This window comes from Bos grunniens, chromosome 1, assembly GCF_055505025.1.
Source record: "Bos grunniens cultivar Pamir isolate PY7600 chromosome 1, Bosgru_T2T1.0, whole genome shotgun sequence".
Lineage (NCBI taxonomy): Eukaryota > Metazoa > Chordata > Mammalia > Artiodactyla > Bovidae > Bos > Bos grunniens.
The window spans coordinates 53,804,799-53,821,673 of NC_141165.1; the positions used below are offsets into that span (position 1 = coordinate 53,804,799).

Below are 16,875 nucleotides of genomic sequence, written 5' to 3' on the forward strand. Positions count from 1 at the left end.
CAATTTAGCAACTAAACAACAACAAAAAATTGTAGTCATACTTAATCTCATATATTATTATGGATGAATTCTCCAAGTTCCTATCAAAAGCAATCCTTCTTTTTGTTTGTTTGTTTTTTATGCAAGATTGAATACTCCTGTTTTTAAATGCAACACCATAGTGATTTTCCTCTCTTTCTCACATCATGAATTTTCTCCATACTTTCTGGATCAATATGGTTAGCATACAAACATGCTTTGACTTCTTCCTTCAAAAAGCCCACCTCCAGTACTATTCCATGCTCATTTTCCTATTCACTATTTTTGAAAGATCAAATGTTTGTCCTTGTCATTTCACAGAAACTAATCTCTGCTTTTCTACATCTGTTTGTCAATTCTCAGCCCACATCTCACTTGCTTTAGCAGCATTTGTAGTAGTCATTCAATCTTTCCTCCTTGAAGCTCTTTTCTTAGCAAAAAATATTACACTCTCCTGGTTTAACTTCTAATTCACTGGGTGGTTTTCTTTTTCACTTGCTGATTCTGTCTAATTCTCAACACTGAGTATATTAGGACTCAGTCTTGGGACTTCTACATTACTCTTGTTCTACATTATGGATGGAGGAGAGTCAAATTTAAAACTGGAATTATTCATAATCAATAGTGGAAACATAGACATAAAAAAAAACTTTAGTATTAATTGCAAGGAAAAAATAAACTTGGAACAATTATTAACAATTCATCAATTACCAACTATAATATGACTGTATTCAATGATTTTTCTAGAATTAAAATTTAGAGTTAAATAATTAAAACTTATATTGCATGTTTAACATATTTAATTGGATACTACTTTTTAGCTTTGAAGATTCTACCTAAACATATCTATGGCATATAATTCATATACTATAAAAACATTTACAGAAATATGTATAACTACATATCTTATCTAGATTGTTCATTGCTCATATCATTTTCATGCCAGAATTTAATTTAGTGGAATATTTTGAAAACATACTTAATGAATATTTAAATGTGATTTCAATAACTCACCCAGCATATAGTAAGTTAAACAAAAACATTTGTCAATGTAATAAAACAACCTCAAAGTAAGTGCTACCATATTTTAACCATGATTTGGGTTGGTCTGTATTTGAGATTATATAAATAGGCATGTATAATAAGTAAAATGTGAGATTATTAGAAATATAATGGGGAAAAATAAAATTGTTTTTCCCTAGAAGTATCTCCCAAACATATTACTTCTTAAAATAAACAATTATAAGACTAAAGAACATGACAAATGGTCTCATATTGAATGCTCTGTGGAAGACAGATCATAGCAGATTTACATGTCAATCTTATGTACAAACATGTCAATAAAATTGACATATATTGATTTAGCAGAGCTAATTTTGCTTTATATTTTAATGAATTTACATTAATGCCACTTAGATTATAATTAATGATTATATTAATGCTGCTGATAGATAGCTTCAATTCAACTTAATTTCCACTAATATCTTTAATATGGGTTTTTAATGTTAGTTCTTCCCATACCCAATCTGTATGACTAAGTCATTAAATCAGATTCATAGTTTATTTCATTAAGCTTAAATTTTCCTCCTATTATTTTAGTTTATTTAAAAACCTTAAACATAAATCTACCAGTCTACATAATAACTCCTTCTTCCTCCATATTAATTACAGATGATAATCCTACCTTTTACATTATCACCTTCAATGCAATTTAGTAGGAAACTCTCAAGGTGAACTATTAAATATTTCAAGCAAAGCTTGTCCAGATTAAAGCTTTAATATTTCAAACATTGAAATCTAGTTAATTGTAAAATTTTCTAACTTGAGTTTCTCCTTTCTAAATTTAAGCTACTGTATAATCAATAATCCTAACTAAAATGAAATACAAATTATTTTGGTATAACTTGCTCCTTGTGTCTTCGCAGGTGGCACTAGTGGTAAAGAACCCACCTACCAATGCAGGAGACATTTCTTTCCCTGAGCTGGGAAGATCCCCTGGAGGAGGGCATGGCAACTCACTCCAGTACTCTTGCCTAGAGAATCTTATGAACAGAGGAGCCTGGCGAGCTATACTTCATAGTGTCACAAAGAATTGGACATGACTGAAGCAACTTAGCATGCATGCACATACAACTTGTTCCTTGAAGAGTAACTATTAGTTTATCTACAGTTTTTTCAGATACTTATATACTATTTATAGGTTTGTTGAGTCATTTATCTTCAACAAAATATAGTTACCACCCACTAGGTGTGAATTTCTGCTCTAGGTACAAAAGAGGTCCTTTCATCATTTACTTGATCCTCTAAACTGCAAGTGGTAGACAGAAGATATTTTGACCCTAATAATCACATTCTTAATGGTCTTAAAAAACACGTCTTAATATTCATTTGGCCAAATTTATTGATTTATAGGCTTTTATTTTTCTGACAAATTCTTACTTTGAAATAAACTCTTTCATTTTGTATATTACTCTTAACTCTTGATTATCTATATTAGTTTCACAATTCTCCAACCTTGGATACTTTCCCTAAAAGTAAGATAAACTTTAGTAAGTACCCAAGTCTTTAGTCAAAAAATTATATATTATAGTTTTCATTGAATTATTGTTCATCATCACATGTGAAATAAGGACACTAGCAGTAATTAGTGAAAGAATAAATATGGAAAAAAGCAGTAGCATACCTTTTTCTCAATGTTTGAAATGGAATAATTTGCATTAAACAAAATTAATCTGTGTATTTCATATATTTTGAGGATCTGTGTCCTGTTTAACAAAATAGAGCTGGTTTGGACTAATAACAAAAACAATAGCAATACTAATTAATTATTAATAATAATAATTAATAATTAATTAGTATTGCTATTATTTTTATTGAACATTAAAGGTTTTGTTATCTTTATTATTATTACCAACACTCATTTTATTCATTAGACTGATTAACTGTATAACATCCTTTACAGTGATAGGAGTTTTACACAGATATAGGATATGACTCATCTCTTCTGTTGAATATACTCTGAAAGTGAATGCTGGAATTTGAAACCTGCATTTCTACAGAGATTTCCCAGTGAAATGAAGTTTAACAATAATTGCTGAGTGCCCTTTAAATTGGGTTGTACCTCACTGATGACTAGAAAATGATCTTTAAAATATTCCTACTAAAATTATTCCAAGCCCCTATATGTACAGTTTCTAATGTAATTAAATTGTATTTCAGTACAAAGAAATTATTTTCCTTCACAATTTTTGAAACCACCTGCTACTGCAGTTGAGTTTATTTGCCTTCATTTTTCTTTCAAGAAAGAATATACTATCCATTGCCATTACTGGGAATCCCCAAGTACGTATTTAACCTGTAAGTGTGCTCTTTTGTTAATTTTGCAGATGTTGTTTAGTTTTGCTTTCTGTTGCAAAGAAACTTGTCCTCTAACTGAAATGAATAGAGTAACATGAAAAGCTGGAGGCTGCTAGGTAGGTGGGCATCTGAATTCAGATGTAAGTGGTGCAGAAGCTGGAAAAGAAGCAGTATCTGGTGTAATAGAGCTGTCCAATGACATAACTGCCAGAAAAGCCAGAACTTGTGGGAAGGGCCAAAGGTGAATGGGTAAGATCTATCTAGAATATTGGATGTAGAAAAGAAAAGAGCGTGCAATTTCATGAAAAGAATGGTTATAAAAGAATGTAAAAGGTTATTTTGTGAGGAGAATGCAAATATCTATTGTCTAAAATTTTATAACAGTCATAATTGGTGAGGCTTTTTCTGCTGTCATGAAATTAGAAGCACCTGCTGTTACCCGTAATAACAACTCCTGACCCAAGTATGTCAAATAGATTTTCCAAGTACTGAAAATTACTGTTGTCATGGAGAACTACAATTGTTCAGGAATGAAAAAAAACTTTTCTGTAGGATTTGGAGCAGTTTGAATTGTTGATTTTTAATATGTTCGGTTATTTTTAATATCACCGAAGACAAATGCTTATGTCTAGATAATGAAGTTTGCTTACAACCTAACAATTTTTAGTATCTGGGAGAAAATAACCTGATAAATAATCTCAAATTGGATCACTGACTTTCAAAGACTCATTGTGTTCAATGTTGCAAAATAATGTGAGTTCATATTAACCATTGTTGTTGGATGGAAGGAACAAAAAGTACCTATAGAACTGAGAAGGTATTTTGAGACCAAAAAAAAAAAAAAGGCAGGTGGCTCCATGTAATCCTTGGTCAGTTTATTGTAGGGTAATTTACAGGGTATGATTGGGTTGTTGATAATCAAGAGGTATTCACAGCTGCATTCTGCACTGCTGAGGGGCCATCGGGACAATTGTACAGTTAACCTAGCATATTGAGGTATGCGCTTGAAAACAGGAAGTGTATTGCTAAGTCAAGATTTGGTCAAGTGCATTGCTAAGTTAAGACAATTTTCTAGTTAGCCTAGAACATGGAAGTATGTACTTGAAACAGGAAGTGCACTGCAAAGTCAAGATTTATACTAATCTCCTGGGTACTGAGAATACCTCAGCAAAGGTCTTCATCATTGTTTGGAGACTAGTACAGCACAGAGACCAGCTAGACCTAAGATCATGAAACAGTATCTATGGACTTCTCTGATGGCTCAGTTGGTAAAGAATCCACATGCAGTGCAGGAGACACAGGTTCAATCCCTGTGTTAGGAAGATTCCCTGGAGAAGGAAATGGCAACCCATTCCAGTATTCTTGCCTGGGAAGCCCCATGAACAGAAGAGCATGTATGGCTATCAACCATGGGGTCTCTAGAGTTGGAAACAACATAGTGACTAAACCACTGCCACTGTTAGCTACAAACAAGCTTCCCAGGTGGCACAGTGGTAAAGAATCTGCCTGCCAATGCAGGAGACACAAGAGACAGTGATTTGATCCCTGGATCAGGAAGATTCCTGGAGTAGGGAAGGGCAACACACTCCATTATTCTTCCCTGCAGAATTCCATGGACTGAGGAAGCTGGAGGACTACAGTCCATGGGGTCTCAAAGAGTCAGATACAACTGAGCACGCAACACTCACTCATAAATCATATTAAATTTAGACTATGTTTTGTTAATGTTGATATTTATTATTCTTTATTGAAAAATGTATTTCCTGTAACACAATCAAATGAAAATTCAAGTAGGGAGATATTTAATAAAAATTGAATTTTTAAATTATGATTGAAAATAATCAGAAATTTGAAAGGCTATGAATAGCAGAAATGAGTGAACACAGTTATCCAGGTAACTGACTCTTTCTGAGTTTATCTATTGAAGCTAAGTGGATTCAGCATCTAATGTTGAATTGGCAGACATGTGCCGGGAGCCGGCATATTGCATATTGAGTGCATATTGCATATTGAGTGCAGCACTTTTCAGGATCTGGAATAGCTCAACTGGAATTCTATCACTGCCGGTAGCCAGCGTGAGGAACTCCGCCCATGACAAAGGTCATGAGGAAGGAGGCTCGGCATACGCAAAGGCGGGATCAAGCCTCAGGAGTCTCCCTGGAAATTCTCGAGCAATCTACCCCCAAAACCAGAGTCTGCCTACTTTCTGCTTTGTGCTGTCACCTACACCTCTGACTTTACGGGGGGCTGTCCCCCACTACCTCTCTCTGCAAAAAGAGTTAGCTTACAGCTCCAGTTAATAATTCTTGGGTGTGACAGTGTTTCAACCTACAAACTCCTTTGGAAGTCCTCTAGCCTGCCTGAATAGGTTTTTTCCGGCAACATGTGATTGTTCAGAGCCTCCCAACTGTGAGAGGCAGGAGATGTTCTAAACTGTCTAAACACAGATTCCTTTGAGTAGTTAAAAGATTGATTAGAAATTGTATTGGTGAAGGGTTTTTCACTTGTTGGGCCAATGTTTGCTGCTAAGTCTCCATATCCCTTACCTACTGTGTCCTTGGCGGTGTATTGATTGATATAATGGGTGTATAGAAATGTAAGCAGTCGCCTCAATGTTTATAATCTTGGACCCTTGAGTTAATTCTTTTCTTGATTGAGCCCACCTCACCTTTGCCCTATAGGAATGCAACTTTCTCCAATGCTTTTTGGAGGCTGGCGCCTGACTTTAAAATAATCACCTTTAGAGAAAAATAAGTTTCTTAAAATGTTAACAGGCTTCCTGGCCAGAAGATGATGTAAATCACCTAAACTTTTGCATATGATAAGTTTGAAAGCCTGACTTCGATAAGGATCAGGAACTGCTGTCTTTGCATGCCTCTACCCCTTCCCCCATTATCCTCTATGCACAACTTAAGGTATAAAACTGCTTTGGAAAATAAAGTACCTCCTTTTTGTTCACCGGAATTTGGTGTCCCCATGTCGTTCTTTCTTTCACCTTCTAGCTAAATTTTTCCTCTGAGGCAGGGAAGCTTGTCAAGCCTACTAATTTTGCCTGGGCTTCTAAGATCCGACCGGGGAGGCCTTAGTGTCTCCTCTCCTTCGGGAGAACGGGAGGACGCCTGCGGCCTTCGTAGGTGACATTAATTCCCTGCTTTGGAATTTTATTCAGTCTCTTTTCTTCAGTGAATTTTCCTACTGAGCTATCCTTATTTCAGCCTCTTTTCTTCACTGAATTTTACTGAGCTATCCTCATTCTATTACCCTTTATATCCTTAATTAACGTTTAATTAAGCAATTGTTTCCTGATCTTCGCCTACGCCGTCTCTCCTTCGAATACCCTGGTTCAGCCGGGGCTGGTCCCCGGCAGGTGGCGCCCGAAACAGGGACTTTCGAAGGTAAGCTCCCCAAAGCAATCAGAGCCATCAGCCCTATTGCTCCCCGTTCTCGGAACAACTGGGTGACCAGCCCTCTTGTTCCCCCACGGAGCAGTTTGGGTGACCAGCCCTACTGCTCCTCCCTTGGAACAGTTTGGGTCACCAGCCTACTGTTCCTCCCCCGGAACAATCTGGGTCACCAGCCCTATTGTTCTTCCAGTGTTCGGGACGGCTAGGACCCCACTCAAGGGTGCCGCGGACCCCCCTGTAGGATAGACAGGGCGAGAGGAGTGGGAAGTGTTGAAAGTGTTAAAGAGTTAGACTTAGAGAAAGAAAACGGTTTTCTGAAGTTAAAAGGCCAAAGAAGAGCCTGATCTTTTAAAAAGCTAAAAGCTTTATCTTCTATTATATTTAATTTTCTGACATGGGTAACACTGAATCAAATGAAAGACAGCTCTTTATAGGAGTAATTTTACAGTTATTAAATAAAAGAGGAATCAAAGTTAAAAAATCTACCATTCAATCATTTTTTTCCTTTGTACAAGAGCATTGTCCCTGGTTTCCAGATGAAGGCTCTGTTAACTTAGATGTCTGGGAGAAAGTAGGAAAACAGCTAAAAACTTACCATGCCGAACATGGCTCAGAAAAGGTGCCTAATGACACCTTTTCCTTATGGAATATCATTAGAGATGTCTTAGACCCTGCCCCGGATTCAGAAAAAGTACATCTTAAAAGGGATAGTGAAGAAAATGCTGTAGCTAAACCTGCCCCTGAATCTAAAAGAGTAACCGTTAAAGAGGAAAATGAGGCTGAAACTGTAGTTAAACCTGAGGAAAATGAGAAAAACGAAGACCCGCCTGACTATCGGCAACTAAGAAAAATGTTAGCAGCCATGACTACTCAGGAACAACTTAAAGACAGGGATGAGAAAGGAGATCAGTCTTCCCCAAAAGGAAAAGAGAATTTAGATGAGATAACAGCTAAATATCACTCCGATGAAGATTGGCATCTCTTAAACAAAGACGCCCCAAAAAGCCTAAGAGAAACTTCCCCTATCAGGCCATCTGCTCCAAGGAGCCTAAGGGAAATTTCTCCTATCAGGCCATATGCCCCTAGGAATTCACAGGACACCTTCCCAGTTAATCCATTTGTAACCTCTGAATACCAAACAGTCCAAAGAGCTCCAGAGTACAGAGCAGGAAATACGGAACCTATGTCTTTGCCACCACCTCCCATACCAAGCCAAGCAGGTCCCATACCGAAGGACATGAAATGCAGGCCACAAGATATTAAACCCATAACACTTCCGCCACCTCCTTATCGAAGTGGGAATGCTCCACTATCGATTCCACGGAGACAGAGACGGGTCTTTTCTGCCCCTGGCGACAAATTCGATCCCCAACTCCAGGCTTGTTTCCCTTTAATTTTTGACAATGATGAAGACGAACAAAAGGCTCTCGGCTGGGAGCCCGTTTCTTTTCAATTGGTAAAAGAACTTAAAAATGCATGTGTCTCGTATGGGCCTAAAGCCCCATACACGATGCAGCTGGTAGAAAATTTAGCAGGTCAATGGTTAACACCTCGAGAATGGAAAACAATTGCTAGGGCCTGCCTGTCTGGAGGACATTTCATACTCTGGAAATCTGAATATGATGATCTCGCTCGCATGTGTGCTCTTAACAACCAGGAGGGAGAGCTTCAATATATCACTGAAACTATGCTACTTGGACAAGTTGACTACCCCTCGCTTAATGAACAGATGAAATTAGATAAAATTGCTATACGACAGGTAGCTAATTGTGCTTTTACTGCCTGGCGTTCATTGCCCGATGGTAATGCATCAGGTACTGCTCTATCTAATATTAAACAAAAGTCAGAAGAGCCATTTGAAGACTTTGTCTCACGGCTTTCAGAAGCTGTCCAGAGAATAATTTCTGATTCTGAGGCAGCCAAATTATTGACTAAACAATTGGCCTTTGAAAATGCTAATTCTACCTGCCAGGCTATTTTACGCCCTATAAGAAGATCTGGAACTTTAATTGATTATATAAAGCAGTGTGCAGATGTAGGACCGTCAATGCTACAGGGTGTTGCTATAGCTGCAGCAATGAAAGGGAATTCCTATCAGCAAGCAGTCCAATCCTTTTTTACTAATAAGAATAAACCAACACAAGGCGATCCCAATAACCAAAATAGGAATGCATTGCCTAGAACTTGTTTTTCCTGTGGTCAGGTGGGACACATTTCTCGTGCCTGCCCTCAAAGACCACCTAGTTCTTATCCGCCTAACCCTGCCCAACCAGTCGTGTCTGCTCTGCAAAATCCTGCCCCCCAGCCCACGTATCCTAGGTCTCTCTGTCCTCGCTGCCAGAGAGGATATCATTGGGCAAGGGACTGTAGGTCAAGATTTCATAGAAATGGAGTCTTTTTAGGCCCCGACCAGCAGTCGGGAAACGGGTTGAGGGGCCAGCCCCAGGCCCCGACAACGATTGGGGCAGCCTCACTGAACCCATTCATTCCCTTCGTCCCGTCGCAGAGCTCATCAGAGCAACCCCAGGCAGTGCAGGACTGGACCTCAGTTCCACCACCTCAACAATATTAACTCCAGATAGCCCCACTATTAAAATCCCTACAGGAGTTAAAGGCCCATTACCAACTGGCTTGGTAGGAATTATATTAGGCAGAAGTTCCTTAGCTATGCAAGGTCTTACAATTATTCCTGGAGTAATTGACTCAGATTATACAGGAGAAATTCAGATAATGATTTCACCCCCAACTAAAACTTTCCAAATACATCAGGGACAGAGAATAGCCCAACTTTTACTTTTGCCTTATCATACTGCAATTGGGCAAACAGCCACCCAAAAGGAAAGGCAGGACAAAGGATTTGGATCTAGTGACATGGCTTTTTGGGTAACAGAAATTACTAAGAAGCGTCCTATGAAATCTATTTTCGTTAGTGGCAAGTCTATTGAAGGACTATTAGATACAGGAGCAGACGTTTCTTGTATTTCTGGGAAAGACTGGCCCAGTTCCTGGCCCACACATACTACTGAAAATGATTTGGTGGGCATAGGAAGAGCTCCTGCAGTAGCTAAAAGTGCAAAAATTTTAGACTGGCAATTTGAGAATACCCGTGGAACATTCCAACCATATGTGATTCCTTCGCTCCCCTTTTCCCTGTGGGGGAGAGATGTGCTGTCTCAAGTGGGCATGTTACTTTTTAGCCCTGATGATAAAGTAACTTTTCAAATGCTACAAATGGGCTATGACCCTTCAAAAGGGTTAGGTAAACAGCAGACAGGAATAACTGAGCTGATTTGCCCTGCTCCTCGAAAGTTCCGTGCTGGATTAGGGTATCCAAATTTTTGATGGAGGCCATTGTTTTTGCTGCCGACCCCATTACTTGGAAATCTCAAGACCCAGTGTGGGTAGAACAATGGCCTCTGACTAAAGAAAAACTACTGGCAGCCAAAGCGTTAATTTCTGAACAACTAGAATTGGGACATATTGAGCCCTCCAATAGCCCCTGGAATACTCCTATTTTTGTCATTAAGAAAAAATCTGGTAAATGGAGACTTTTACAGGATTTAAGAGCCATTAATGCCACCATGGAGGACATGGGGGCCCTACAACCTGGACTCCCTTCCCCTGTAGCCGTCCCAGAGGGATATAATATAATCGTAATTGATTTACAAGATTGTTTTTTCACCATCCCCTTAAATGCTGAGGATAAAAAGCGATTTGCCTTTAGTTTACCAGCAGAAAATTTTAAACAGCCTCATTTAAGGTTTCAATGGAAAGTGTTGCCCCAGGGAATGAAAAATAGCCCTACTCTATGTCAAAAATTTGTTAATGCTGCTTTAGAAGATGTTAGAGCTAAATATGAACAGGTCTATATGATTCACTATATGGATGATATTTTAATAGCTCACCCTGATAGAGCTCATTTACAAACTGTCCTCCAGGATTTGACCCTGGCATTAACAGACAGAGGCTTAAAAATTGCCCCAGAGAAAATTCAAGTCAATCCGCCCATAACTTACTTAGGACGGGTTATCAATTCAGAAACTGTGACTCATGCCCCATTAAAATTGAGAAAAGATCACCTTGTTACTTTAAATGATTATCAAAAACTTTTAGGCGACATTAATTGGATCAGACCTTATTTAAAATTAACCACTGCTGAATTAAAACCTCTTTTTAACATTTTACGCGGGGATCCTGATCCAACTTCTAAGAGACAATTAACTGCTGAGGCTCAGGAGGCCTTAGAGAAAGTGGAAGCAGCTTTATCTGATAGCTATGTAAAAAGAGTTAATTTACAAGCAAACTGGCAATTCCTTTGCCTAGCTACTCCAACTGCACCTACGGGAGTTTTATGGCAAAGCGGCCCCCTAGAATGGGTCCATCTCCCCACCCAAGCTAAAAAGGTAGTAGCTTCTTATCCAGGACTGATAGCTACGTTGATATTGAAAGGAAGAAAGCGGAGCATTGAACTATTTGGCAAAGAGCCAGCAGAGATTGTAATTCCATATAATAAGGAACAACTTGATGCTCTTCTAATGTTTGATGAGGATTGGCAGATTGCCATAGGAAATTATTATGGTCAATTTTTGCATCATTTACCCTCACATGTTTTGCTGAATTTTATGTCCAAACATCCAGTTACTTTTCCCGTCAGATGCAAACAGTCTCCTATCCCAAATGCTCAGATAGCCTTTACTGATGGGTCAGCAAACGGTAAAGCCTCCATAGTTACTAAAGATCACCAAAAGGTTTTACAAACACAGGAAACTTCAGCTCAAAGAGCTGAAATAACAGCAGTCATAGAGGCTTTTGCTATGTTTGCAGATGAGGAATTTAACCTTTATTCTGATTCTCAGTATATTGTCAGGTTGTTTCCACACATTGAAACTGCGGTTTTGCCTGAAAATAAAACTACCATATTTCATTTGTTAACTAAATTACAGCAACAAATTTGGAAAAGAAATAAAATATTTTTCATTGGACACATTCGGGCTCATTCCAGATTGCCCGGCCCTTTAAATGCCTTTAATGATTTGGCTGACTTGTTAACCAGAAATACAGTGGCTACTGTGATTGAGGAGGCCAGAGCCTCTCACTCACTTCATCATCAAAATGCTACTGCTTTAAGATATCAATTCCAAATTCCCAGAGAGACTGCTCGAGAGATAGTGCGTTCTTGCTTACACTGCCCCACTGTTTATAATAGTCTACCTATGGGAGTTAATCCTCGCGGTCTTAAGCCCAATGCACTCTGGCAGATGGATGTAACTCATATCTCTTCATTTGGAAAATTGTCTTTTGTTCATGTAACTATAGATACTTTTTCTCACGTTATTATTGCAACTGCTCGTACCGGAAAGGCAGTTAAAGATGTGATACAACATCTCTTTACTTGTTTTTCATATTTGGGCCTACCAAAAGCTTTGAAAACTGACAATGCTCCTGCTTATACTTCTAAGTCTTTTCAGGAATTTTGTATGAAGTTTCAAATTAAACATAATACAGGCATCCCTTATAATCCCCAGGGACAAGCCATTGTGGAAAGAGCACACCAAACATTAAAAATCCAAATTCAAAAATTAAAAGAAGGGGAGTTTAAGTATAGCTCTCCCCATCAAATCTTGCAACATGCTCTTTTTGTAATAAATATTTTAAATGCTGATTCGGCCGGAACTACTGCAATGCTTCGCCATTGGTGCCCGGAGCAGCTGAATGCAAAACCATTAGTTAAATGGAAGGACCTCCTTTCCGGACAATGGAAAGGTCCCGACCCATTGTTAACCAGCGGTCGAGGATATGCTTGCATTTTTCCACAGGACGCAGATTCTCCAATTTGGGTTCCCGACAGATTGATTCGCCATGTCTCAGCCCCTCGGATACCGGATTCCCCGGCTGCCGCGACCCCGAAAAAGGAAGGGACCTCCTCTGCCTTCACTCCCCGCGCCAGCACGGGAAACGCCGCCGGAGTCGGGACAACTGACAACGGAGATCCCGGATGAACAAGGAACAGATCCGCCCACCAAGCAGATGTCTCAACTTCACATACAAGATATTGCTCCCCCCGATCCTTTGCCTCACAAAAGGGTGTCAGGCCGCCTGACTCAGGCGACCCAGAATGCCTCCATACCTACTTGGGGACAAATAAAAACACTCTGCCACCAGGCACGGGGAATAGCTTCCTTACAGGGATCTCCAGCTTCTCCTGAGAAAACGTTTATTGCCATGCTTGCTTTGCTTTCCTGTCAGGTAAGCGCCTCTCCTATTCCAACCAAATATTGGGCGTATCTCCCAGATCCTCCAACTTTCCAAGTTGTTACTTGGGATAATGAGCCTATACGGGTCAACACAGACCAACCTCAGCTCTTGGGAGGATCCTATACTTCTTACACTAGAGATAAATATCCTATTAACTTCAATTATACCTTCAGGGGATTAACAGGTGATTTCCCTGTTTGCTTTAACTTCCCCAATGACCCTAGAAGCTTTATTACCCCCGCCAAAGAAGGATGTGTTGGGGCCTCTAAAAAAATAATTATAACAGATTCCTGGTCTTTACATCATCGGTCAGCTTGGGTATTATTGGCTCGTATGCCCGGGATTCTTGACCCCTATGTAACCCTGCATTTCAAATCTCCACCTAAATATCCGAATTGTTATAAGGTTGCTCCTTCAGACAAAGTATGGAACACCATAGACAGTCATACAGGATATCCAACTTGGACATCTTGTACTTATGATTCAAGGATTGATTATAGGATACCAGGAGGTAGAGATTATACTATTCAGGACTGGAGCAACCCGAATCCAGGTGAGGATCCATTAGCCAATAATACATTTGAGGGCAGATTTGAGAATTGGGATAGGATTCCTCTTCCTTGGCCAATACATGCCACTAAAAGGCATCGTAATCAATTTGTTCCTCCTATGCTGTCTTATACGACTAAGAAACAGACCTATTGGCAACCTGAAATTTGGAAAGCCCTTGCTGCTACTGCTCCTGTTTCCTTATACCGCCCAGATAGCAATTCTACTTATTCTGTTTTAGCTTGTCTGCCCTCCCCTTATGTTTTTCTTTTTACTAATGACTCCAAGAGACTTAATGTACGCATGAATTATTCAGGTGGACCTAATATAGTAACCTGTGAACAATGTATGCTTTCATCTTGTTTGACCCCTCAATATAATGTTTGCTCTTTTGTGGTGTTACAACGCCCACCCTATCTCATGATACCTGTGACAGTGACTAGCCACTGGTATGACAATTACGGCCTCGCCGTGTTACAACAACTACAAGATTTAATGCGACAACGGCGATTTGTGGGCTTACTTATTTTAGGAATATCAGCTTTGATAGCAGCAATTACTTCTGTTACTGCAGCAGCGATATCATTGACTCAACAAGTGCATACTGCCCAATATGTTAATGCTATGTCTAAAAATGTCTCTTTAACTCTAGCAACACAGGAGGTTATAGATAGAAAATTGGAGATGAGAGTAGACGCCTTAGAAGAGGCAATAATGCATATTGGGACTGAGTTACAGGCTTTAAAAGTGAAAATGGCTCTGTCTTGCCACGCTGATTACCGGTGGATATGCGTGACATCTTTAAAGGTAAACGAGACAGATTATGAATGGGAAAAAATCAAAAATCATATCTCAGGTGTTTGGAACAGCTCTGACATTGGCCTGGACTTAGGGAAACTTCATAATCAAATACAGACCCTGGAACACTCTCAACTGGATTTTACTGCCGCTGGAGCAGCTAATGACTTTTTTCACACTTTCTCTAACTTCATTTCAGGAAAAAACATTCTGTCTAATATCCTTGGATACATCGCTGCTGGTGCTTTAATTTTGCTTCTCATAATCGTTCTTCCTTGTATTGTCAGGATTCTTCGGCAGAATATTCAGAAGCTCGCGACTGAGCTGCATCTGGCTGTTTTAAGAAATAAAAAAGGGGGAGATGCCGGGAGCCGGCATATTGCATATTGAGTGCATATTGCATATTGAGTGCAGCACTTTTCAGGATCTGGAATAGCTCAACTGGAATTCTATCACTGCCGGTAGCCAGCGTGAGGAACTCCGCCCATGACAAAGGTCATGAGGAAGGAGGCTCGGCATACGCAAAGGCGGGATCAAGCCTCAGGAGTCTCCCTGGAAATTCTCGAGCAATCTACCCCCAAAACCAGAGTCTGCCTACTTTCTGCTTTGTGCTGTCACCTACACCTCTGACTTTACGGGGGGCTGTCCCCCACTACCTCTCTCTGCAAAAAGAGTTAGCTTACAGCTCCAGTTAATAATTCTTGGGTGTGACAGTGTTTCAACCTACAAACTCCTTTGGAAGTCCTCTAGCCTGCCTGAATAGGTTTTTTCCGGCAACATGTGATTGTTCAGAGCCTCCCAACTGTGAGAGGCAGGAGATGTTCTAAACTGTCTAAACACAGATTCCTTTGAGTAGTTAAAAGATTGATTAGAAATTGTATTGGTGAAGGGTTTTTCACTTGTTGGGCCAATGTTTGCTGCTAAGTCTCCATATCCCTTACCTACTGTGTCCTTGGCGGTGTATTGATTGATATAATGGGTGTATAGAAATGTAAGCAGTCGCCTCAATGTTTATAATCTTGGACCCTTGAGTTAATTCTTTTCTTGATTGAGCCCACCTCACCTTTGCCCTATAGGAATGCAACTTTCTCCAATGCTTTTTGGAGGCTGGCGCCTGACTTTAAAATAATCACCTTTAGAGAAAAATAAGTTTCTTAAAATGTTAACAGGCTTCCTGGCCAGAAGATGATGTAAATCACCTAAACTTTTGCATATGATAAGTTTGAAAGCCTGACTTCGATAAGGATCAGGAACTGCTGTCTTTGCATGCCTCTACCCCTTCCCCCATTATCCTCTATGCACAACTTAAGGTATAAAACTGCTTTGGAAAATAAAGTACCTCCTTTTTGTTCACCGGAATTTGGTGTCCCCATGTCGTTCTTTCTTTCACCTTCTAGCTAAATTTTTCCTCTGAGGCAGGGAAGCTTGTCAAGCCTACTAATTTTGCCTGGGCTTCTAAGATCCGACCGGGGAGGCCTTAGTGTCTCCTCTCCTTCGGGAGAACGGGAGGACGCCTGCGGCCTTCGTAGGTGACATTAATTCCCTGCTTTGGAATTTTATTCAGTCTCTTTTCTTCAGTGAATTTTCCTACTGAGCTATCCTTATTTCAGCCTCTTTTCTTCACTGAATTTTACTGAGCTATCCTCATTCTATTACCCTTTATATCCTTAATTAACGTTTAATTAAGCAATTGTTTCCTGATCTTCGCCTACGCCGTCTCTCCTTCGAATACCCTGGTTCAGCCGGGGCTGGTCCCCGGCAGACATGGCACTGATAAATCTGACAAAGAACTTTGCCCTCAGATATCGTACATAATATTGTCATTACATATTCCTGACATTTTAATTAGTTACATACTACATTAAATATTAAGATCATAACTTATTTAGCAGATATCTGTTTGGCTTTGCAATATAAAATCTTCAAAAATTACTGTTAGGACATTTACACGACCCCAAAATATTTTATACTTTGAGTGTGGTGGTAGTTAAATAGGTGTATATACTTCTCAAAAGAGTTCAAAATATATAATTAAATTTTATAATTAAACTGGACAATTCAAACCGGGGAATAAAATTCATATTATTGTATATAAATTATATCTTAGTAAAATAGATTTTAAATGTTTGAAATACATACTATAGAAATCAATTATATGCACATACCTAAATTTTACAAGTGTATATATGAAATATGCTCTTTCTATGAAAGTAAGAAGGAAATGTGACTTGACATATTTTGGGAACTTTAGGTTGAGGGTTGGTATATTTATTGTATTTTAGGAATGTCATTTTTACTTAAAATGAAGTTATTTCATCTCTGGCCTTCAGATTCCCAGGATGACAATACTGTTATCACTAATAGATGGCAGAGTGAAGGCCACCTAGGAACTTTGGATGATTTAAATAAAAGTAAATTCTATTGCCTTGCTATAAGTTTATTTACCTTTATTTGGAGCTTTCATGTTTAGGAATAGTTTATAAAAAGACCATTT

The 16,875-nt window shown here is 39.1% G+C and overlaps 1 protein-coding gene across 2 annotated transcripts; it reads left to right on the forward strand.

The window, feature by feature from the left end:
- The first annotated feature begins 6,637 nt into the window (after positions 1 to 6,637).
- LOC147379460 (endogenous retrovirus group K member 19 Env polyprotein-like) lies at positions 6,638 to 15,740 on the forward strand. Of its 2 annotated transcripts, none has more exons than XM_086317863.1 (2): positions 6,638 to 6,770; positions 12,628 to 15,740. In XM_086317863.1, exon 2 carries the CDS (start codon positions 12,639 to 12,641, stop codon positions 14,769 to 14,771), a length of 2,133 nt encoding a protein of 710 aa, XP_086173989.1. In that variant the 5' UTR covers positions 6,638 to 6,770; positions 12,628 to 12,638; the 3' UTR covers positions 14,772 to 15,740. The 2 variants fall into 2 exon arrangements, with proteins under 2 accessions (XP_086173989.1, XP_086173978.1); XM_086317852.1 differs by having other exon boundaries at positions 6,646 to 6,770; positions 12,596 to 15,740.
- Positions 15,741 to 16,875: the final 1,135 nt, after the last annotated feature.